General features: G+C 41.5%; 2 protein-coding genes across 2 annotated transcripts in view; both read right to left on the minus strand.

Moving 5' to 3' along the window:
• The window catches only part of spock2 (SPARC (osteonectin), cwcv and kazal like domains proteoglycan 2), a 35469-nt gene extending 29073 nt beyond the window's left edge, over positions 1-6396 (minus strand). Inside the window, exon 1 of the mRNA XM_063191467.1 lies at positions 6068-6396. Within this exon, the coding sequence (XP_063047537.1) occupies positions 6068-6256 (189 nt within the window). The 5' untranslated portion in view covers positions 6257-6396. The remainder of the gene's footprint in view (positions 1-6067) is intronic.
• Positions 6397-10719: 4323 nt separating this feature from the next.
• Positions 10720-25377, minus strand: dnajb12a (DnaJ heat shock protein family (Hsp40) member B12a). Its single transcript, XM_063191821.1, has 9 exons — positions 25185-25377; positions 24355-24544; positions 23519-23664; positions 20737-20922; positions 20520-20596; positions 19851-19960; positions 19154-19326; positions 13141-13283; positions 10720-11541 (listed from the first exon to the last, which is right to left on the minus strand). The coding sequence occupies exons 1-8, from the start codon at positions 25315-25317 to the stop codon at positions 13162-13164; spliced, it is 1137 nt and encodes a 378-aa protein (XP_063047891.1). The 5' UTR covers positions 25318-25377; the 3' UTR covers positions 10720-11541; positions 13141-13161.
• Between the last annotated feature and the right edge of the window lie 31 nt (positions 25378-25408).

The following is a 25408-nucleotide window of genomic DNA, read 5'->3' on the forward strand; positions in this document are numbered from 1 at the left end:
ATATTCACACACACACACACACAAGCACGCACGCACTCACAAACACACAAACAAACACACACACACACACACACACGCACACACACACAGACGCACACACACACACACACACACACGGAAACTGAACATGGTGCTTACATAATGACGAACATTATAAAGTACAACATTCCAGCCCTTTGTCTGTGAATAAAAGATGATGCAAATTCAATCTAGTCGTGGTGTACATGGCTTACCCATGAGACTGCTTCATAGTCATACATGAGACTGCTTTAAAATATTGTGCTTTATATAAGGTATAGACATGTCATGTCAATCAAAACGTCACCAAAACCATTTCCCCATTGGCAGAGGTTGACTTCAGCTGTCTATCCACAGAAATACACTTGTGCTACTGCATATGAGGTCTACTTTGTTCTTCACATGGCAGCATCATACGCATGGGGAAATGGTAGCATTGTCATACACGGTTACTTTAACTTATCTACAAGGACAGAAAATGGTTTGTGTCTGAAGGGAGCAGGTTGACAAGCTGAGCTAGAGAGAGAGAGAGAGAGAGAGAGAGAGAGAGAGAGAGAGAGAGAGAGAGAGAGCGAGAGAGAGAGAGCGTGCGAGTGAGTGAGTGAGTGAGTGAGTGAGTGAGTGAGTGAGTGAGTGAGTGAGTGAGTGAGAGAGAGAGAGAGAGACTGGAGGCCTGTGTGCTTTAACCCTTGGAGACTGGAGAAAGGGCAGCAGGCCAAGGGCACAATGGGATGTCTTGGCTGCCTTACATCCATGTTCGCCAGCCCAACCATCTACCACAGCAGCTTAGCTTACTGCGAAAGCCCCAATGCACACGACACACAGCTTTAAAATTTCAACACGGGAAAATAGTCTTTGAATACAGACCATGTACATACTAAAAAAACCTCAATATCAGAATGAAACAGATAGCGGTATAGTTTCATAAAAATCCATCAATAGCAAAATAGCTTAGCAACTGAATGTTCTGCTATCTTGGAAGATTTGCAGATGGGGGCGCAGGCACATACTGTAACTCTTGTCAATGGTTAACATGTAATGTAAAATATGCATGAATTCACAGTCATGCCTCACTAATAATGATTGGCAAGTGCTAAGCACAGCTGCTGTACATGATCCAGTCGTATGCAGTAGCCTACTGTCTGTATGTCCACAGATTAAGAGATGTGCAATGCAAATGTTCCACATGTTATATTAATATTCAGCACACTTAAAGCTGAAATGAAAGTGTCCTTACGGACCGTGTGCACTGTGTGCATTGTGACTGGTGGTAGCAATACTACGTGACTGAAAGCAGCATAAACAAAAAGGATGCATGGGATTGCATTAAATTGTCTGATGTTCATTTTGCTATTACCACCCTTCTTGGTGCACTACACACAGACAACTGCATTATTTCACTATACTAAACGAATCAGATTTTTCCAAGACAATCACTACACTGCTTTTACATATACAGTATGTATTTCTCCCTGGTCTGAGAAAATCTGCAGGTTCTTTATTGTTAATAACCACATTTTTAAAACAAAAAGATGACCAGTAGTATGGATCTGATCAAATGAATAAATCCAACATCTTTGCAATGAGAGGGTCTAATATTCCACTGTCACAGCTGGCTGGGTCCATCATGTCTTTGCAAATGGGCACCAGCTACAGTGGTTTACACGGTACATAGCTGTGTTTAACTGTGTTACAGTAGCTTGTAGCTGATGTCATAAACCTGCCTCACAATGATTTAACAGACACGCTAGTCCACTTGATTGGCAGCTTGTTTTCCCTGTCAACTGACAAGTGAGCATGACCCCTGACCTCGCCTATCTGTGAGGTCATGGAATTGAGCCCTGGGGGCCGTGCTGGGTGAGATGACCTCTGTTACAGTAATGCCGACACACCCAGAGAGGAGTGGGCTATATACAGTAGCACATGGCTGTTTCTCAGTGTCAGCTGGTTGTGCTGTGTGTTGCAGAATGGTAGTAAACTTCTCTGGTGATGACATAAGATGACAGCTGTTTGTCAGTTTCACTGGCAGCCTGGGATTGTCTAGCAACTAACTAGCTATCAGTTGACTCCAAAGCCAGAAGACTAATTTATAGAGTTTATTTGAGGTTTCAAAATCCAGGCTGGACTGAACTCTTTTACAGATGGGCCATTGCTTTCAATGGAAGTACACAAATAGTGCCTAAAATAGAGAAAATAAAATCCGCATTATCTCTAATATTTTTAATTCAATTATCATTTTCAATTTAAGTCCTAACAAAACAAGCAATGATACTAATTGTCATCAAACATCATCAAATGTTTTTCAAATAACCTTCCAATGATAACAGTATTTTTCTAAATAAATAAATAAAATAATTAATTAAAAAAATCAAATACTCTCTTCCAAACTTCAAACAGAGTTTCAAAACTTTTTCGTCTGCTAAGTAACTGATTTGGTCATCTGTGAAATTAGAAGCATTAGAAGGTCTTAAGGAATTCAAAAGCTGTTTTAATCAAAAATTATCACGGTTCAAGTTGTATTAGATTTGTAGCTGTTTCAAAACACACACAGGTTTGTGCTGATAAAGGCACAATAAGAAAGGTTTCTGCCGATAAGGACATCGAATAATAAAGAGAGCATGTGATAAAAAAATGTGAAACAGATAACCTTTGAAGCTGCTGGAGTCCCACAAACACCAAGGTATAGCTATGCTTATATGCATTCACCTTCTATCCGGCCAATTTTAACCAGCACTGATAAGCAGAAACTACACCAGTGGGCCTAGTTGATGAGTCCAATATATCCTTAAAGTCAGAGAATGCGCGCACATTAGTAGCACAGGTGCTGGACCAAACATAAGATAACTGAAAGGAAAATAAAGGTCTGTAACACTGTTTGATGCTCCAAACACTGTGATGAAGGACGGTTAGTTCGAAACGTTGTGCCATTCAATTTTGGGAGCATCAAACAGTGTTGCGGCCCTTTATTTTCCTTCCTATAGTATAGATCCTTCACATCACTCTCGGGTCCTTGCGGTATTCAGCAGAGGGGCCAAGGCTGGTCCTTCACTACTGTAGGTAAGGGGAGCAGATATTTGTCCCAGGGGCCACATGGGACCAAGCCAAGGTGTGACGGCTCCCATTGCCTGCCATGCAGAGACAGGCCTGAGAACAGGACAAGGCAGCATGGCAAGGGGACGGTCTGGACCACTCACCAGCTGTCTCAACATGGAATTAGACATTCTGTTGCACATGCACACGCGCACACATGTACTGTACACACATGAATGCATGCATGCATGCATGCACGCACACACGTGCATGTACACCTACACACACACACACACACGCCGATGGGGGGACCTTCCATGTATTAGTTGATGACGGTCTGGCTTCCAGCCTGCTCTGATTATCCCTCTCTCTCTCTCTCTCTCTCTCTCTCTCTCTCTCTCATGGCTCATATGCCATAACCAACTGCAGCAAGCTGATATGCCACTACAGCAACAAAGACGTTTTTTAAAAGACTGGCACACCATCTTAGACGGGGGAGGGAGGACAAAAGAAGAAAAAAAGAAAACAAACCACTCGCTCTTAATTAAGAAATGCATGCAAAGAAAGTCGTCCCCTTGAGCAATAACACCAACCCCCCATGCACCTCCCCCCCACCCCACACACACAGTCACACTACCCACCCACCCCTTATCTCTTCCGTGCTGCATTTTTAATCAGATGATAATGACTCGGGAACGGCGGAGAGCATTTGAGCATACTCATGAAACATTTTTGCTTCATTAAAAATGTAGTTGGTGGAATAACAGGTGCAAGCCGACACACACACACGCATGCACGCACGCACACACACACACACACGCACGCACGCGCATGCGCATGCACGCGCTCACGCACGCATGCACGCGCGCGGACGCACACACACACACACGCACACAGCCTTTCCGTCCATGGGAGGCCCGGCTTATTCTGGGATTCTCTCAGTAATATTTCACTAAGTCAGGGGTGTTTGAAAAGAGACATATTCTTTTTAGAGATGCTTATTTGTGGTCATCGGGGCATCTTTCATCTGTTATTGTGGTTGACCCCGACTGAGATATTTGCATGCTGTTTATCACATGAATGAAAAATTGCATTTATTATCAGGGATTACCCATTGCATGTTTACTTAGAGGCAGGGCTCTAGATCAGAGTAACACCAGCCAAATGCTGGTGAAATTTCAGTTTGGCTGGTAAAGAAGACCAATTTACTAGCCACTTTGACCCATTAGTGAGTGTGTGTCTGAGTAAGATTAACATCTACTAGCCATTTTGGCTGGTGATGAAAAAAGTTAATTTAGAGCCCTGCTTGGAGAGTAAAGTCTCGGGCAGCTTTTACATATTGCTAATTATCATCAGGATATTATATGTGATGGAAATATTCCTGTTTAAATTACAAGCATGTTTGGGGCGCCATCAAGGTTAATATTTGAGAATAACACATTCACCTAGTACTCTAAGTTAGTGTCTGCTCAGTTGCAGTGCTTAATGAACACCTGGAGACTTGAATTCAACACACACAGTATTGGTCCTACTGCCTTTGTGTTCAACCAACACGGCAAAGTTTATCTGACCTAGTGATGCCATGGAAAATAAATCTTGTAGCAGATAATATAATACTAAGCATTAAGTATTCATAATGGAAAAGAATTCCCAAGGCAACATTCATGTGTCTATTTCAGGCCTATCTTGCTTTGCCGCTACAGTACTTCAAGACAGCGGCGGTGACATGCAACAATGTGCATTGAGGTTGCGTCAAAAGCCTCTGAATGACTGAACATGACATGAGAGAAATCTTCAGAAGCATGTTCAACTAGCAGACAGACCCAGACAGGGCTATCTAAAATATATTCACCTGAGGACTATTAAAAGTTTAAAAGATTGTAACCTATAAGAAAGGCTGACCTCCAAATACCAACAACAACAAAAACGTGTGTCACATGAAATTCACTCTGAAAAATAGGATGAATTCGGACAGAAAGAGTTAAGGCTACATATTGGCCAGCTTTATATTATATAGCTTATAACATTATTAAGTTATATATGACAGTCGATCATCATTGACAATCAGAGGCAGGCCTATGGTACATTGCATTGCTTTCCATATTTACCCAACTACATGTGGTTAATACAGCCAAACAACAGAGCTGTCACTGGGGGAAAACTGTGACAATTTGAGTGAAAACTTAACTATTTCTGTCACATCTCAAGGCTGACCGCCCGGGATATGACAAATCCCTCAGCAATGCATCAAAGCATCAAATGCATTTGCATCAAAACAAGACCCACCCCCTCAGTTTATAACATGACTACCAAATTGAAAATAACAATTGTCTCAGTTTCATTCAGCACTGGCAGCAAATCTAAAAGATGGTAGGACATGTGTTATCATCACAGAGGAACTTGCATGGGAGTTCTAACTAATACATCTGGGCAAGATCATCTGTAGACCAATTGTGCCTTATAAAGACCGTCTGTCTTCAAAAGGCTACATAAATACCCACTTGTTCACATATTCTCTTGAACATACAGTAGCCTACATGTATATAGCACAGCCTAATATAATGACAGGAAAGCCTAGGCTACAAGTCCACGAATTGTGTTATGGAAATGCTGAAACAATAATGCTGAAAGGTATTATGATGATAGCACCCTATCTATCTAATTTGCAGTTGGTTAGATAGGCTACTCTAATTTGTTACTGAGATGCCCTCTACTGAAAACAAGGTTTGAAGATATTTCATGAAGCCTATGCAACAGTGATCATAAACTGCGATTGTGATAAGAACCACTCATTACCTTGACTTGAATTAAAATCATAAAAACTTTATCCAGTTGGATTGAAAATGTCAATACATGTTAATGAGACACCTCTGAATGTCCCAGTCAGAAGGCACTATTACTATTCAGTGAACATCAAATGAACTTGAAGAACAGAACGAAGACATCGATGCTTTCGGACTACAGCAGTGCATGGTCATTCGGACGCGCATGCATCATCTTTATCCACGAGGCAACTTACGTCTCTGAAGCGGTTCCAGTGCTTGATCTTGCGACTGTATTGGGAAATGGTGGACAGCCACTGCTCATCTTCCATGGATTTCCCAGATTTTCCGGGTTCTTTTGCCGTCTTCATTTCTCCTTGCACCGAAATCCCCAACATCGCCACAGCTGCGGTCAGAATGCTACAAAAATTGGTTATTTCCCTCATTGTTTGGTGCTTGGCGGTAGCCTGGTAGACAAACAAACGTTCATGAAGGTGTTTCTTTTATGCGAAGGAGATGGATGCTGAGTCCACAGTGAAATGTGACCTGATTACGGGATGCTCTGTCGTAGGCTAGCGTGTGTGCGCGCGCGACTGTGTGTGTGTGTGTGTGAGAGAGAGAGAGAGAGAGAGAGAGAGAGAGAGAGAGAGAGAGAGAGAGAGAGAGAGAGAGAGAGAGAGAGAGAGAGAGAGAGAGAGAGACGTTAAATTCTACAGAGATGCAATTGATGCCTTGGCTATGCAATGTTCACAGGGTATCATAGGCTACCTGTCCGCTGCTGGTTACAATGACACAGCACTGTGACAACTGTTATGTCAGAATTATGAAATACTATCTCTGACAGTGGATGTAACTGACTTTTTAATTCAGCCTGAATAGCCATTGTCTGGTCATTCTGTCTATCCGACAAAAGTAGGTAGATAAAAAATAGGTAGCCTAAATACAACTTTCAATGTGCTTGAGAAAAAGAAAGAAAAAGAAGACAAAATATTATAGGCCTAGATAGTATTATAGGCCTAGTATTATCTAAAGAGACTAAATAACCCCTAGTCAAAGGCAGATAGAAATAGAGCTGCTTTTAATTTATTTTAAAAAAGGTCACTGTTGGGGCTGTTCTAATTTTAACAGGAAGCTGGTTCCAGCATTTGGCAGCATAATGGCTGAATGTCATTTTGCACTGGACTTTACCCGGGGCACAAACAGCAGAGGAGACCGAAGAAGCATATCTGCAATATAGTCATGATTCCTCTAGCATATCTGCAACATAGTTATAATTCTAGACCAGGGCTATTCAAATGGCGGCCCTGGGGCCAGATGCGGCCCTTGGACAGCAAGGTTCTGGCCCCCCACAAGCCCCTTGAATTTTGGAATTTAGAGATAAAAGTATGGGTTCTGTATAGAGCTGAAACGGGACACAGGGTGTTAAAATGCAGGAAATTACATCTATGAAATGCAAAACTTTCTGGGGTAGTACCCCCGACCCCCCACTTCAATGAAGTCTCCCATATTTCTTTCATTGACAGTCGGCAACTACAATACATACGTATAGTTCGGCCCCTTTACCCGGAGGAATTTGAAAAACTGGCCCTCGTTGACATTAATTGAATACCCCTGTTCTAGACCATTAGTGACTTACAACGAGAAGAGTTTTAAACTCAATTCCAAACCTCCCTGGAAGCCTGATATGACTGTTCTTTCTTTTTTTAAAGTCATAATTGGTTAGCTGCAGCTTTTAGTCAGATTACTTGCACCTGTCTTGAAAGTCTTTTGGGGGAGTTCTAGAAGTAGAGCATTGCAATACCTGTATTCAAACCTACAGGGAATAAAAGCATGGATTATTTCTCCAGATCCTATTTAGGCATGAAGCACATCCTATTCAAGTAATGTCAATCATAGATGCCATGACCTTGAATATGTAGCCAGAAATGGTTAAATTGTTGTAATTTTAACAGCACAGCATTGATGCACATTGTAAGTAGTCCCATCATTAAAGATAGTCTACAGATACCCTGCCTTGCCTTGCCTTACAGATATTTAACAATCAGGCTGTAGTCTAACTGCAACAGTCTTGCCAGGCAGATTTATTTAAATCAATTGTAGGCTTTAGCAAATCAATTTCAGTGTATAATACAAGCACTACAATAAAATAATGCAATTCTTGAATGTGCACTGTGGTGTGCTATCTGCTATGATCACAAAAAGAAATGGGCATCACCTATGATATGTACCTGTGCAGCGTACATAATGTTCACAGGCAAACCTGTAGACCTACTGTATGAAAGACTGATGGGCATCAGTTAATGCATTACAATAACGCGTCATGCTTTGGCCTTCATGTCAAGTGCTCCTCAAATCCTAAATAATGAAGCCTGACTTCTGATATGTAGGCCTACAGTACAACTGCTGTTTCACATTCCAATCGTATAACTTTAAGAGGAAATTTGGCATAATAAATATTGCTGTAGCCCACTCTCCATAGCGGTCACAAAATATCGTACATATACTCATTTCTGTCTGACCATTCTGTAGGCCTATTTTATGTAGCCTAAATGTACTTTGTGACACTTAAAGATGTAGGCTATGTGAAATAAGGAGAGGAGAGGGCAAGAAGAGCAGGTTTCTGGAGAATGTATCTAATATCTCTGCTTCAACTCCACCCCTGAAGCAAGCACGGATCCATTTCTGCCTCTTTAGGCAATAAATCAACCCCTAATGCTAACCATATTTAAAAGCCTTGACCCACACTCCCTGGTCCTGAAACAAACACAAAGACCATGATTGCATAGGGCCCGTTATGTCATTGGAAATAGCCCCCTGAAAAGCCTCTAAAATAGTGTTTCTCAGGGGGTAGTATTTGGGATCCCTAGGAGGGCGTTGAGAAGAATGTATCTGACTGTGGGCTGGGCTTAATTCCCATAGGGGCGGCATAGTCCATTTCATTTTTCAATACAAAGGGGAGCGTTGGCATGCTTATGATGAGGTCAATGGGGCGTTGGGAGGTTTATCATGAGGTCAAGGGGGCGTTTGTTCAAAAAAGGTTAAAAACCACTGCTCTAAAATGTGCTGTTATAGGTCTACCCGCTTTAATGACATGACACCAAGCTAGACATAGGCCTACTTGAAACAATGTGAGACACAATGCAGCACTTGTGTGTGTGTGATTATGGTTGCTTACATCAGAGAGTCTAGGAGAATTATCCAGTGTCTCTGCTGACATCATGCACTACCGACTACGCTACAGTGACAGTGTTTACATTCAATGGAAGCTGTGGCTACGGTGTAACTACAAGAGGTCATCTCTCAGGAAAGCATGAGGTTTCCATGGTTACCGCTGGAAGCAGGCGTGGGACTGAATTGCCACCTTCTCTCACTGGTCATTAATACAGCAATGCTTGCCACTTCAAAACACCGCTCTGCATATTCATGTGCACACACACTAGCGTTGTAGTACTCGAGATCGGCCCAAAGACCATTTTTTCCTTGTCTTGCTTTGGTCTTGAAGGGATTTGTGCATAAATAAAGTCATTCATGCTCACCACAAAACCACACAATGTTAAAAAAGACGTCCTGTGTTGTATTGGGTCTAGTTTATATTAAAACGTGTTCATTTTAGGCCATAGAGTTGAGCTTAATTATGGTACTGTTGTTCTTCAGTTCACACTAGTGTGTGATCACATCATCTCCAGCAATCTAGGGCTAGTCTGTTTTCGGCCTTGACTTGGTCTCATCCTGTCTCTTGGTCTTGACAGATCTGTCTTAGTCGTGGTCTCGATACCCTCCAGTCTTGGTAATGTCTTGGGGTCTCGGACTAAGCGGTCTCGACTAGATTTGTCTTTGTTTTTTTTTTAGTACAGCACATACTTTTTTTGTTGTTGATTGAGAGTTTTGTCCTCTGTCTTTGTGTTTTCCTTTGAAACTTAAAACTTGCTGCCTCTTGGCCAGTACTCCCTGGAAGAAGAGTCACTGTGACTCAATGGGATCTTTCCTGGTAAAATAAAGGTTAAATAATAATAATAATAATAATAATAATAATAATAAAACGCACATCTCTAGCACACACCTAAAGCAACGCCATAACGCTGAAGCACAATCACACATGTGAAGTGGGGTTCAGTGTTGCTGATTGATAATCACATGTGAGGGTTCTCTGTTGCATGTGTGATCAATGTACAGATATATTCCTTGAAGGAAAATGTCAAAATGTTCAAAGGGCTATTGACATATTTACAAACCATGGTTCAAATGCCATTAGTGATATTGTGATCACACATTGTTCCTTTACATACCATACAGGTTCACACACATACAGCACATTTAGTTATGTGACCATTTTCAGATGGCACATGGTCTTTAAGAGTCTGCTGTTGAACAGTAACACATCTCCTACTGAAACAGATGAGCATCTGACTGTATTTTTCCATACTGAGCGAAGCACAACCGCTAAAGCAGTCATGGTCTGTGTCAGCCGTATTGTCTGTAGTGTAGCGTCAACAGTATGATCTGCAGGGTGATTCAGGGATCACTGGGCATCAAATATGCCACCATAGCTCACTGCTGCCCTCTGCTGTTACATATTACTTCACAGACATCTATTGCTGAAGGAGGGTAATGCTTTTATACGGAGCCTACTAAAAGCTTGTTGTTGCCAAAATGGTATTGACCAAGTCTTCACCTGTCACTTAAGACTCAATGTCATACCAATCTTGCTATGGTGAGGCTGAGTTTTTTTTCTCCAGCAAACAGTGAATTCACCGGCTGCGTCCCCAGCTGCTCCACAATGTTACAATGTGTTTACATATTTGCTGGGCAGACACACACTGAGAACCGTACTGGAAATCCAAAATTAAGAAACTAAAAAAACATTCAGAATCCAGAATTGGTCAAATAAAAATAAAGCTGGACTACAATGTATTGGACACATTCTTCACATATTATCTTTATTTGCCAAGAGCTGGCTATGCTAAACTATACATGTAAAAGTAATGAAAAAATCAATGTCATTAATACAAAAATGTATTTTAGAAAATGCATCTTTTTTTTCTTCAAGCAAACTTTTGTGCAGAATTCCTCATGGATTGGCATCACATGATTATACTCATGAAACTCAATTCAGACTGAACTAAAAAACACAAAATTAAGATGATTTTTAAATTTTAATAAATACAGACTCATTTCAGCAGTCCTTTCAAAAGTCAGCTATAAGCTAGCTACAACCAAGAAGGGGAACAGTTTTAACAAAGAAATTACACATTTTATATAATTTAATCTCGGTTGCTTCTGCCAAGTCCAGACACTGTGCACATAGATAGAAGTTCTGTTAAAAAAAAAAAATCATACCGTGTGGATTGGCTCCCCTGTCCAAGAAGGCATTGTGGTACTGAAGGAAGTGTTCTACATTTTTCGAGGGAGGAATGGTAGCATTCACTTTAGCAGCCTTTGTTTACCATCTCAAATGAGAGATCCATCCCTCTATTTCAGATTCCTCCCACCACAGTTTATCCGTTTTTTGTTTTTCTTTGCGTTTTTCTTTTTCTATTCCATGTCTGAATTTGACTGCTACCCTCACAGCTTATCAGATTAAAGCCAGGCTTGACGGTGCTCACTGTCTCATGAGCGTTACCCTGAAGTGAATGGTTTCTGTGGACTGCTTGAACTTCTTACAGTGGGATCCTCATACCACCATGTTGCTGCCTTGATTCGGCCTACACAGATCTTGGAAAATGGAATCAACCTATGAGGGAAAAGAGGCAATGTATTACATAAGGGTAAAATATTACATACACTGCAAAGGGAAGCATAGAATTGACTTATAACATGCTACATGGATTTCTTAAAGGTATGCTGTGTAGGAAATGGTCAAAAAAAGGTATTGCAACTATGCTGCTCTTTGAAACTGTGCTGTATACTGCCAAATTGGACCTTTTGTTGAATATTTACTATATAATGAACTAATATTTACTAGTATGATTAACGTATAGTAAGTTTTGCAGCTAAAAATGCCTATTCCTGGAAATTCAAAATGGTGGACCATGGAGAACATCCCACTTTTCATGCATGAAAAGTGCAATTTTCCCAGCCATAATGAATGCTTAGAATTTGATGGCGGTGGTAAGTATTCATGAAAAAGGTAACATTAGTGAATGGGTAGCATGAATTCTGGAAATAAACAACTAAAAATCTTGCACAGTGTACCTTTAACGTTGTTTTAATCAAACAATGCCAAGTACATAATGAACATAAGGCTATGCTAAACATGCTGCCAACAGGGCATTGAAACTGAACACCCTACAGCAGGGGTGGGCAATTACTTTTGGTTTAGAATATTAATTGAAGGGCAAGATGTCACAGACAACTTTCCCGTGTCAATAACAAAAAAAATAGTATGAGTGTAAACTATGCCATTCCCGCACATTGTAAAGAAATGTATTAAGATATAGCTTATGTACTCGGTTAGTCTAAAGTTCAAAAGACCTGTTTTAGGTAGCCATTTTAAGATTTTTTAGGGTTCGTCTGAATATGTAATTAAAAGTTGTCTCTCTTATTAATGCTCTGGGGGCCACATGAAATGGCTCAGCAGGCCGCATGTGGCTCCGAGGCCCGAGTTTGCTAGCCTGATTATCATCGACCATCAAATCTCTTCCAGACTTGGTCTGACCAAGAGCATAACAATTAACATTTCCCAAACGGCATGGTTGACCCGTCTCCCTTGGTTTGCTTATGGTTGTTTGCTTCCCGACAAAATGAAAGGAGTTCCCATTTTTGCGGGAACTCAGAAAGTACTTGCGTTGCTCTTGACCTGACTAGTTGCAACGCCGAGGTGTTGCGTCACTAGGAGGGCATGGCCTGGTTACGAGTTTGCCCACCTCTGCCCTACAGCATCCAGCGACCTCCTCCACTTGTTCCTAAGTTCAAAACTCTCTTAAAAAATCTCTCTCTCTCTCTCTCTCTCTCTAAAGCGATGGATCAGTAGGGGAATGACAGCAAATGTGTATGTGAAAGGCCAATTGCTTTGACCATGGCAGGTTGAGAGGGATGCCAAATTAGATGTGTTGTCCATAACCTGCCCATATGAAAAAGACAATTTAGGAAAATATGTTTAAAAATAAAAATACTTTTACAGAGCCATCACTGGTACTTTAAGTTAAACCGATGAATAATCACCGTAGCCAATTTTCTGTGACATGTGTAGCAGACGAGAAAATTAAGTTTAATCTGATTTTATCTTAAAGGAATCCTCCTTTAAGCACCTTTGAAAAAAGTTGTTCTACACAATCCATCGCAATAGTGTTTGTAATTTGTAGTGATGCATCACCTGAAGGTGAATACGTACCTGTATTTCTCTTGCCTGCTTCTATCCGTGTAGCATCACCTGGATGTCTGAGAGTTTTGAACAGCTGGGGGTGGCCATCTTCTGGGCCCTCTGGTACAGCTCCGAGTCTGAAAAGTAGCGTGCTCTGTAAAGAAGGCCCTCCTCTGAACAAAAAAAGAGAAATTCGATCAGAATTTGTATGGTTGATTGGTTCCGCAACACAAAGCATGTATAAAAGTTAGAGTATGTAGGATTGTGTTCAGAGTAGGCCTTGCAACTATGCTGTCCATTCCCACATTTGATCTTTACATGAATATCTATTAACCCATTGATGCTGGATGTTGCATTGCGCAACATTTTTATTTATTTTTTTTGCCTGATGAAGGTCTAGTACCGAAACGTTGTTTATTAAAGAAAGAACAGCGAAATGGTCAGTGTGCGGGAGTTTCTTTAAACTATTGCTGAGTGACCCATGGTGCCATCTCCGACGCACCTGCCAGCTGAGGTGTGCGAAAAAAGCCGAAGTTTAGCATTGCGCAACATTGACCCTGGCGCCTGGAGCTGCATGACGCAACATTCAGGCTCATGAGATTTTAGATATTTCTATTTAAAAATGTTGGCATGTTAGAGCTAAATTAACACAATGGCATGCAAGATGAGGGTGTTGGCATTTGAATGCAACTTATCTCATGTTTTTATGTGCTTCAGAGGCTGAGATATTTAGGTTTCCCAAAAAGGGCATAGGCATTTAGCACCCATTTCTGCAGGTGCTTCAGGCATCAATGGGTTAAGTAATTAATATTTACTGGTCAGACCAAAGTAGAGTATATTATGCAGCAAAAGATGACCATTAAAGGGAATTCAAAATGGCAGACAGGGAGATTATCCACCTTTCATGTATGAAAAGCGTCATTTTAGAGGTCATAATGAAACTTAGAATGTATGGTGGTGAGAAGTAACATGATAACGTGTGAATGTGAGGCATAAATTGTGAAAGTAAACTTCTAAAAAACACATTGTAATTGCAAAAACACACCTGTAATAAAGAAACCAAAATGTACAATCAATTGGCAGTAAAGGACTATTACAAAAAACAATCCACATGCCAAACTTCAGAAGAGACGTGAAAAAAATGCAATTATCCCATTGCATAGTCTATGAAAGTGTGATGTACAGTCCTCCATCTAGCCACTGTGTAAAACACCCAAGTGCATTTCAGGTAAAGTAATAATCAGGACAAGTAAATTGTACACAATGCTACAAAGATCACGCACGATAGCGATCTCAATCCCAAACACCTGAAGAATGCATCTGATAGCTGCAGTTGTATGACGTGATGCAGCAGCGTTGCGCCTCTGGATAAGCATGAACCTGATGCCCTAACTGGAGTGCCACCATGGCAGAGTGTTGCCAAGTGTACTGTAATGATCACCCTATGACCCATTTGCAGCCCTTGAGGCCGTTTTATCCGATATCTTATATTTTATCCGTTTTATTATAATTTTAATGTTATGCATCTTTACATTAAATATGACATATTTTGTAAAGGAATCTTAGAAATTACATTTCCAATACAATTAGGTTATATTCAGGGGACCTAGAGAAGGTGAGGTCTGTTTTAAAGGTGTCTACCTTCAATATACGGTAGGCCTAAAGTGCAGGGGGGAATCCTGATTTGTGTTCATAGTGGTCTGCTGGGGTGGAAGCATAAGGAAGAGGGATGTTGCGCGGCTTGACAGACTGGTGAGGAAAGCTGGCTCCGTTGTGGGAGAAGAGCTGGAGAACTTCACTTCATTGTCAGATAGAAGATCTTTGAGCAAACTGCTCACCATCTTGGACAATAAGGCGCACCCACTCTACAACCAGGGCTTTGAACCGGTTCAAGGAACGAAAACGAAAACCGGGAACTTTTTGTATTTTACAAGGAACAGAAACGAAACCGGAAACGTTATTATTTTTTATGTTCTGGAACGGGAACACTTATTTAAAAATAATGGTAACCGGTTAATACCGGTTAATACCGTTCCTCAAACAAAACAAAAAAAGTTATTATTTTCCTGCACACGTTACCATGACAGCTGAGGTTCACGTCCTGTGTGACATCAGACATTCTCTGACTGAATGGAGAGAGAGCTGTGGATTACAAAGTCTCCACTCCACATCTTAAATAAATAAATAAATCTAAAAGAAACCACTGTCATACAAAAGGGCAGAGTTTCCATTGCATCATTGTAAGACATTGCAGAGAAGCGCATGTAAAGCGCACCGAGAATGTTCGGCGTTATTGGGCATCCATGGCCGCTTCAAATATGCACAAACTCACAATGTCCATCATAGCGCTCCCTGTGACCCAAGTCAGCGTGGAGCGTGCATTTTCATCATTGAGGTTTATTCTCCGCTTCTCCGCTTAGGTCGTCCCTGAATGACAAAATTCTGGAGGATATTCTTTTCATCCGCTTGAATAAACAGTTTGGAATGTAGGCTGACTGATTTGCACTTCCGTCTTTCTTGGATAATTAACGTCAGTTAGGCCTATGGGGAGTAATCAGCTGACAGGAACGAAATTAACCGTTCCGGGAACAATATTTTTTTGTTCTAACCGGTTCGGGAACGTCAATTTATTGGTGGAACCCATAACCATAAACGTTATAATTCCGTTTCTGTTCTGAGCGGAACGTTTGGAAAAAAATAACGGTTCAAAGCCCTGTCTACAACACAATCATCCAACAAAAGAGTGTGTTCAGCTGGAGGCTGAGAGCACTGAAATTCAGGACTGACAGACTGGGGAAATCATTTGTCCCTAGAGCCATGCAACTCTATAATTTGTCCATTAAGGACAAAGAGAAACTCCTGGACTTTTCTGCATGATCACCTTATTCATTTTTTATCTACTTTTTTATTTTTATATTATTTTTACTTCTCTTTTTAATCTACAGAGCAAACTGGAATTTCCCCTTGGGGATAAATAAAGTTTAATCTAATGTAATCTAATCTAATCTAGTACAGCCCTCGGAGGACTTTTACGGCCCTTGAAGGAATTTGAAGCGGCCCTTCGAATGAAAAAGGTTCCCCACCCCTGCCCTATGATCACGTGCCCTTGCCTTCTCCCCCTTCTCTCAATGCAGTTTGCTTTGTGGATGTGTTGTTCTGCACTTGTTGTTCTGTATATTTCCTGTGCACTTTGTATCTGCTAGTGCTGTTTGCTATGATTATGTCCTCGCTTGAAAGTCGCTTTGGTTAAAGAATCTGCCAAATGCAATGTAATGTAATGTAATGAGTGTGTTGCTGCTATCATGTATATTTGTATCTGCCTGCCTAATAATACACTACTAAATGTCTGCTCTGTGATTCTCTGGTCACATTTAACTTGATGGATGAGTGCCAAACACATTCATAGCTATCATAACCTGAACATGAAACATTCATGACTGCTTCATGAGACATGACTCAACATTCACAACAACCCTTTCATTAATGTGGAAAATAGAACGCTTTATGTGTAGTTTATGACAGCTGCTATGAATGCGTTATACACACACCCATCAAGTTAAGTGTTACAGATTCTTTATCGTATCCTTCACAACAATAACCAGCAACAGCTCTTTTACAGTCTGGCTGATTATATCCAACTTTCCGTGGAATAGGATCCATGGCCAGACCCATACAGTACACATTGGCATGGCAAAGGAATGCCGTACAATTTTTTCACAGGTTACAACAAGAAATAACCAAGGCTACCACAAGAAATTAGTCATGCATGTTAACAGGATAACTATTGTGAAAGTCAACCTGGATTCAGGAAGTACAACACAGTATTCCAAAACATCTGAACTACCTGCAGCTAGTACAGGTAATTTCACTTACAACCTTCTCTCTCTAGTGAGTTGTGTGACACTTGGAACAACTCAGCTGACACTCGGAATGAGTGAATGACTGGAGGCAAGTGTGTGGTAGTGATTTGTAGCTTCTTAAACTAGTTTCCCCATGCCTGTACAATTACATAGATATTCCCAATTGTGACTCGCATTTGTGACAGTTTCCCTGACAAAGCTTATCTGTGGTTAAATGTATGTGTCGCCTATTGTCTCTCACTTGTACGCTACTTGGCTTGACCGACCCCAGGCTGCACCATGAAGCCTTAAAGTGATACTGTACCATTTTTTGAAATAAGCTCATATCACACCTCCCCTTAAGTTAAATTATTAAGTTTTACCTTTCTCCTGTACTTTCAACCGTTCTCTGACTATGGCAGTGCAAGTTTTACCTCCAAGCTAGCTATTAACATTGAATCCTACTGTATGAGACCAGCTATCTGCCAGCTGGTCAATGTTAATTGTTAGCTTGGAGGTAAAATTTGCACTGCCATACTCAGAGAACCACAGGAAGTACAAGAGAAACGTTAAACTCAATCATTTAACTTAAGGGGAAGTGTAATATGAGCTTATTTCCAAAAATAGTACAGTATCACTTTAACAAAGCAGAGCTGAACAATGCCCATGGCTGAAGTGCCATTACCTGGCTGTCACCAATGACGACGAGCATAGGCGTGCACAGATAGACACGAGGTGTTGCTTGGGCAGCACCAAGTTGCCTTTAACGGACAAAAGTGCCCTTTTGAAAGTTCGTTTTTTATTTTTATTTTTTATTATTTTATTCCTTAAATGTAGGGTTAACGCTGTAGTCGATGTTCCCATCATCATTTAGACATGACTGTCAATTAAAATCGCGTGATAATAATGCCTCATGCCCCCTCCAATGGCACACATCCCTCCATTTGTCAACGTGAGCGCGCTTGAACTGACAGATTCGGAAGCGCGTTGCGCAGGCAGCAGTGTGGCGGGCAGCCCCATTCTCCCCTCCAGCCAGGTAACAGTCAATAGCCTATTTAAGATGTTGAAAGATGCTTGTGAGTGACTTTGGAAGTGATCTAAATAGAGCCTTGACTTTTATAATGAGACTTTGTGCATTTATCAAATCTACCGCAGAAGAGGTAGCCCAAGTTATGTCAACAATTAACACAGTGTAACATGATTGTAACAACCATTATTAGCCAATAGCCTATAATGAATCCAGAAGTTGCTCAAACAGTTTCAGGTCTAACGATGAACCTGTTCTGTAGAATGTTTGGGAAACAGCGAGAGGTTTCATGTAGGTATGTTTGGGAAAACGTCGGCCTCCTGATGAAATATGCAACGCGCCAAATCACATTTGTAACAGACGGCGGCATGGAACAGAACAGCGGTCATGGCCAGGGAGGAAAAAAGTTTGTGGATGAATTCCAGCAAATCTGCCACTTATAGCCTTCTGCACAGCAATAATAACAGGGTGCACAGTAATGTCTTATGCGGCGGTAAACAGGGTTGTGTTTAATGACACCTCCAGAAAAGTGTTATTAGCCTACTTACACGGATACAATCTCCGACCCAAAGAAGCAGTTTTCACTCACAATACTAGTGTTTTGATTTGATACTGTCTTGCAATGATAGTTGAGCTTTAATATTGGTCTTAACAGTTTGAAAACACACATGAACTAATTAAAATCAGTACTAATGGAGGAAAAATGATCGGAGATGCAGAGTTTTCCAAGTAAGGAATCTGAATGAATCGCTTCCTGATGACTGCAAGTATGTTCAACTGCTGCGCTAGGAGACGCACAGTTAAAGCGACAGTACACTTTTTAGTCCATGCGATAAATTATGCACTAGGCATGGTAATCTATTCATTTGAACTTTCCTACATAATATTCATCATTTATATTTGTTTTAAATGTTTGGTTTAGCTTACTGTGGAATGTTCATTAAAATGTGATTAAAAAAATAAAAATAATTATAACCGAAGCGTGACAGCCGCCAGTTCCACATGCCCCCCAGTTCCACTCCAGGACCTGCCCCCCAAAATGTCTGTGCACGCCAGTGACGACGAGTCAGTAGGCAGTAGCCACAGAGACAACTTGGATGAATATCACACATGAAACAACCATCACTCACTAATATGGTATGTCACAGGCATACCTCTTCCCCATGGCAAGACTTACTGTGCTGTTTCTCCTTCCAGCAGTTATTTCTTAGGTTTGAGATGTAATCATCCTCAACATTCCTCTCAACAGTCTTCAGGTTTGATCCGGAGTACTCCTCTGTAAAGCGGTCATTCACAAAGTAAGGCACCTGCAGATGGTCTGTGTATCTCCTGTTCACGTGACCCACAGACCTGCGAAAAGATACCAAATACGTCATTATCAATAAATAATGAATGAATCATAAATACATACGTTAATGTGTAATTAAAGAGAGATATCTGTGTACAAAACACGATTGACGCCAGGGAAACATGCGAGTGAAAGCCCCAATTGATTTCTCTGAGGTAAGCGAACAGTAGCAAAGAGAGAAGGTTGAGCGAGGCATGTCTACTTCAATGCAAATGAGGAGCAAACTTTGGCAGCAATTTCGCCACAAAGGTTTCCATTGATTTGATTCGCCACAAGCTGTTGACTGTTCAGCTGTCAGAATGGAGCATAGAATTTTGCCACGTTCGCTTTGCTCATTTTTTTGCTCCCATGTGTAGAACTACATACATCAACAATTTCTATGATGTCAAGGGGCAAAAACCCATCTCTACTGAATATCTCACTAGAATAATCATCACGACGATTTGAGCACCATGTAATACAAACAGCCAAAACATGAATAATCGACTAAATAAATGTGTAAAGTCATGTTGTAGTCAAGGCTTACGGGCGGTGGCTGAGGCTGTAGGGAGGATCTGACACCATCATCTGGCTGAGAGTGGAGACGATGATGAGGATGAGGAGAGGCATCAGCTGGACAAACAGAGCCAGGCCTCCCTGTCGAGACGAGCAGCAGAGTGTCACTGATTAAAGACAGACAGGCAACGCATTCCTACGCCACAACAGCCTTCACCACTACAATAACACCTCTGCACACACACAGGAACACCAGCACTAGGAGGGATCAGAGACACAACTGCCTTCACCACAGCACTACACCAGTATACTGTACAGGCACAAAGCACAAGGCACAATCAATACTTACACAGCTCATATTTTGTATTACATAAAAACATGTTCAGAGTTGCATTCACTGATAAGCATTCGCACTGCTAAGGACTGCTAAAGAGTATTCATGTTATCTGAAGAGGGACAGGCAGTAGAACTCCAGCATCCACTCTTAATACATACAGTATTTTGATATGTGTAGCACAGAAACAATGAATAGAGATGCCACATTTATTGAGTTTGCATGTATATAACAAATTATACAATACAATATTGATGATTTACATGTTATGCTGTGACCATGTAATCATTTGTGATATGGCTGTACTTATACTTTGCATCCGTATGGGAATGTTAGCGTCAATAGACTCAACAAGCAGCAACGTACCTCTCTCTGGTTTTCCCTGCGTTCTCCCCTGTAATGACCATTACGCATCCTTCCATTGCTAAAGACATGAACATTACCTACAAGAAAGGCAAAGATACAATGATATCATTATCTGCATGGCCACGTACCCTTAATGCTTCAAAGCATGTGGAATAACACTGATGAAATCAATATGAAAAAAGCTAAAGTCTACAAAAGGTTAAAAGTGTGTTCTCACTTGAAGGAAAGCCACCTCCAAAGAACATGTTGAAAAGGTCTTCTGGAGAGATGTCTGCCTCAAAGTGGTGGTGGTGCCCATGTCCGTGCCCATGTCTTGATGATGTGTGTGCTTTCTCCTCTCCATACAGGTCGTACTGCTTCCTTTTCTCTGCGTTGCTGAGAACCGCATAGGCATTCCCAATGGCTGTGTCATAACAGGCAGAACAGTTCATTGTGTCATCAATATTGCATGTCACTCACTGGCAGGAAAAGGGTAATACCCAGAGTAAAAGAAGAACCAGAATGAGAGAGCACATCTCTCCTGTCTTGGCAGACCTGCACTGGTTACCTGTCTCATACAGAATCGACTTTAAGATTCTGCTCACAGTATTTAAAGCATTAAATGGACTTGCCCCTAGTTATATCTCAGACATGCTCTCTTTTTATGCCCCTGCTCGAGCTCTCAGGTCCACTGACGCCAAGCTGCTAAGGACCCCCACCCCCCCGCAGAAGAAGATCGGCGACGCCGCGTTTGCCTGCTATGCGCCCAAGAGATGGAACGCCCTCCCCATCGAGATCCGATCAGCCACCTCCGTCGACTCCTTCAAGAAGTAGCTGAAGACCCACCTCTTCATCCTTGCCAACTCCTAGCTGCCAAGGCGCCATAGTGTCCCAGCTGCCGCAGCGCCCTTACTACTCGCAACCAGCCCTGGCAGGGGGCTCCCCTAGGTGGCCGCTGGTCTCTGCCTGAGGTTTCTTCCTGACTATAGGGGGTCTTTTTTCTCAGACCTCACTGAGCTTTTTTTCCCCCCTTACAAACTATGAATCAAGCGAAAGGGAGTTTTTCCTCACCCCTGATGCCACCAGGGGCCGCACCTGAGCGCCCAATCTCTGTGTGACTATCTATGACTTATGATAGGCCCAGCCACTATGGACCTTACACATCTAAGAATCCTGGTCCTAACCTACGTTGACCTTATGACTCTACATTCTCTGTCCATCTCTTCTTCCTCTGCCTTCCTGCTTTTTCTGCCTCTCCTCTATACCTCTCCTTTTAAATCTATCTCTAACAATGTTTTTTTTCCCATTTGTTAAGCACTTTGAGTTACATGCCTTGTATGACACAGTGCTATACAAATACAAAAATTATTATTATTATTATTAATTAAAACATAAAGCCCCCTTTCTGCATTGTCTGCAATGTTTTAAGGTCCCCCACACTGTTTTTTTCCTGCTTGCTGCTGTCTCCATTATTCGGCTAATTTAGATTGTGTCTATATAGGCTTTACAATGCCCATCTATGGCCCTACTGTGGCCTAACGGTAGGGCATTAGGTTACTACGCTGGCGACCCCGGTTCAATTCCGGTCCGGGTCATTTGCCGATCTTTCCCCGTTTCTGTCTGTCCTCCACTTTCCTGTCAGGAATAAAGGCAAAAAGCCCTAAAACAATATTTAAAAAAAAAACAAAAAACAAAAAAAAAACAATGGTGGTCTATGGGCATGTCCAAATACATTTTTAAAAAACACCTTAGACATTTGTCAAATTCCCTTACAAGCTCGAAGGCGAAATATGGCTTCTGACATTTTTTATTAGCAATTTTGTGAATAAAACAAAAATGCTACATGAAACACAACAGAAGTACCCAAGCGCCGCCCTTGTAATGACGCAACACCTTCGGCTCTGCTACTAGTCTCGAAGAGATTTGAAAGTCTAGATAATCAGGCTACAACAGAATCCATGTTTCACTACAAAAAATATGGAATACCAGTAAATAGCCCTGAACACTTGGTGCGCTGCACAGTCTTGAAATCAAATGTTTACTGTGGCTTTATAGGAACATATTTGGACATGCCCATAGATGGCCATTCTAAAGCTGGTAACGACAAAATCAAATTATCCAAATAACAAAGACATCAGCAAACATGAAATAAGGGGGGACTCTAAAACATTGTTGAGGGGGACTCTAAAACATTGCAGACGACTGAGAAAAGGGGCTTACTTAAGTTTTGCTCAAACGGCACAAATATCAGGCTGTAACCGGTTATGACTATTTCACTTGGCTCCACACATTGGTGGCACATTCTATGCAACCAATATAGTATATCAGCCTATGGATTCATCAGTGGATGTCAGTGAGTAGTTCTGACATAATACACTTGATTCATGATCAGCATGTAGTGGTGTCAGAGTGTGCCACTGGTGTGTGAGATCATGTTGATGGACAATATAATTATACGTGGGCACTGGGCAGAGCAAGAATCCTTGCACGTCATCGGGAATCCACTTTTCTGCCATTTTTTAATGAAGTGCTTCTTGAATTAATCACAGATTCGAAAATACAGTTGAAATTGCAGAATCAAAGCAGATGAGCGAATCCACGCGAGTGGACATTGTTGTCTGAAACAACGGTCGCGCATCACTTATTTTTTTCCTTGTCCGCTACGTTTAAACTTTGAGTAAGTCACAGCTCTGAAGATCCTGATTGGTTCTACTGCATGGCAGTTTAGGAGCAGGGCGAATCTGAAGATCCTCCCAACCTTCGTGTGAGCTCATATCACAAAGCGGAGCGGAAATACATGAGGGTCTGATGAGAGCGAGGTAAAGAGACATAGGCCTGCCAGACCTTACTGAATTCGATCCACCATTTCTTATCACCCAAGTGAATAGTACACACTGGTAGCCGCAGTTAATGAGCTGCACCTTTAATATGCAGCAACTTGGCAGTCTTGAGAAGCGCCATCAGAAAATGTGAGGTCTGATCCTGCCTATAAAGATGAAGCACTTGAAATTGGGACTCACCTTTGAAAGCCTCCGTGGCACCAGGGGCGTGATTTTTGTCAGGGTGGAATTTCAAAGCGAGTTTTCTGTACGACTTTTTCAGATCGTCTTCTGTAGCTTCCTTAGTCACTCCAAGTGTCTCGTAGTAGTTTTTACAACTCTTTATTCTGCGTTAAGCAAGAAACCATCACACAGACGTCTCAGGTTAGCAATGCACAACAAAGCCTGCACAGAAATGTGCATCACAGTTCCACAGTACTGTTTTGACCAGTGATGAATCAACACGATGACTTAATGAGAGCAGTGTGACCACGGCTTCCGGTATATTTAGGAGTGCAACAGCATTCTCTTAATCACTACCACAGCTGTGGACAAGAGGCACCATGCAAAATGTAGGTCTCTCTAGAAAGAGTTCAGTGGCCACTCATACATTCTAAGCAGTTAATACATCATAGTTGCTGCCTGCGCAATTTGTTATGATGACAAAGGTAAAGTATATTCTTTTGTATTCTATTTGTCATTGTAACAAGTTTATCAGTCCTTGTTCGGTTTTAAACAATAAATAACATACTTCACTAGCTCTACACATTAGAACATGTTGTGCTGTAGCATATTGTCTTGCATTGTCTGTTGTCCTTATTTAAAGGCACCCAATTGAAAACAAGGTGTCACATCTCAAGAGGCATACCGCATGTGCAAATAAATAAATAAACAAACATGTGGCATACACATCCAACGGCATATCAGTAAATTACTAAAGCACAGTTTACAATTACCTATTGCAGATTTATTACATTTAATATTGTGGCTCTGGTGTAATCTGCCAACTGGCCAATTGGAAAATACTAAAGATTCACCTTTTGACAGCATCAAGCTGTTCTGACGTATAAGGTTTGGCTGAGTCGGTGGCACTCTCGCTTGAAGTGCCCGCCTCTGCTGCATGGCTTCGGTGTCTCACACCAGCATCACCATTACTGCCACTGGCCCCATTGCAGTTCTCTTGCGTGTGATGACTACTCCCATTCTGTTCGATGGAGTCTAGTAAGGCTGTAAAAACAAACAACATCGTGGTTGATGCCCCAGCTGCTGTGTCTGAAGCCTTGTTGAAGGCTTACATGAGACATCATTTGTTAACTAACGAAAGCCAACAAGAAAGCCGACAGATTCGGGAATAACAATTTACACAAATGATGTTTACACACCACAGGCCTAACCTAAATTGAGTGTTATGCATATGATATTCACTTTAACTCAGAGGTGAACTTCACATTGCGTTAGTTTGGTCATTATACGAATAGAGCTACCACGATGTCATCACGCCATGCAAAAAACACAGATGTTACAGACATTTTGATAGCTACAGTATAGCTATAGTAAAAATATATCAACCAGCTTCCGTTTCTGTATCCGAATGTAACCTAGCGTTAGCTTGTAGCTAGCTTGATAGCTCCACCACCAGACATCCCACAACATTATAACTCACATAAAGCCACGACAACACACAAAGGCGTGGAATCCATAAGGATAGAGTAACCAAAATTCTTAATATTAATGTTATGGCTGTGTTGATAAGCTACCTTGTGGTTACTTAAAATTTAAAGGTCGGCTAACTTTACATAGCTGCGCCTGCGCGTCTTAACAGCAACACTCCTGCTGGTAATACTATTCCCGTGGTGTCATTACATACATTGAGCTTTGCTCGTTGGAAACAGTCTTTGAGCCTTTTCAAGAAACCTCCGAGCCTTATCTGAATCATTATTCTCAAGTGCCTGGATTGATATTAGTATACACCGCTCTGCTTCGTCCTTGTTCGAATCCATCACGACGGTGAAAAAACCGAACGTAGCCTACTCAGCGAATGTTTACTGGCCGATGGACACCATTGGATGACGTAGCAATAATTATACACGT

This window comes from Engraulis encrasicolus, chromosome 24 (genome assembly GCF_034702125.1).
Source record: "Engraulis encrasicolus isolate BLACKSEA-1 chromosome 24, IST_EnEncr_1.0, whole genome shotgun sequence".
NCBI lineage: Eukaryota > Metazoa > Chordata > Actinopteri > Clupeiformes > Engraulidae > Engraulis > Engraulis encrasicolus.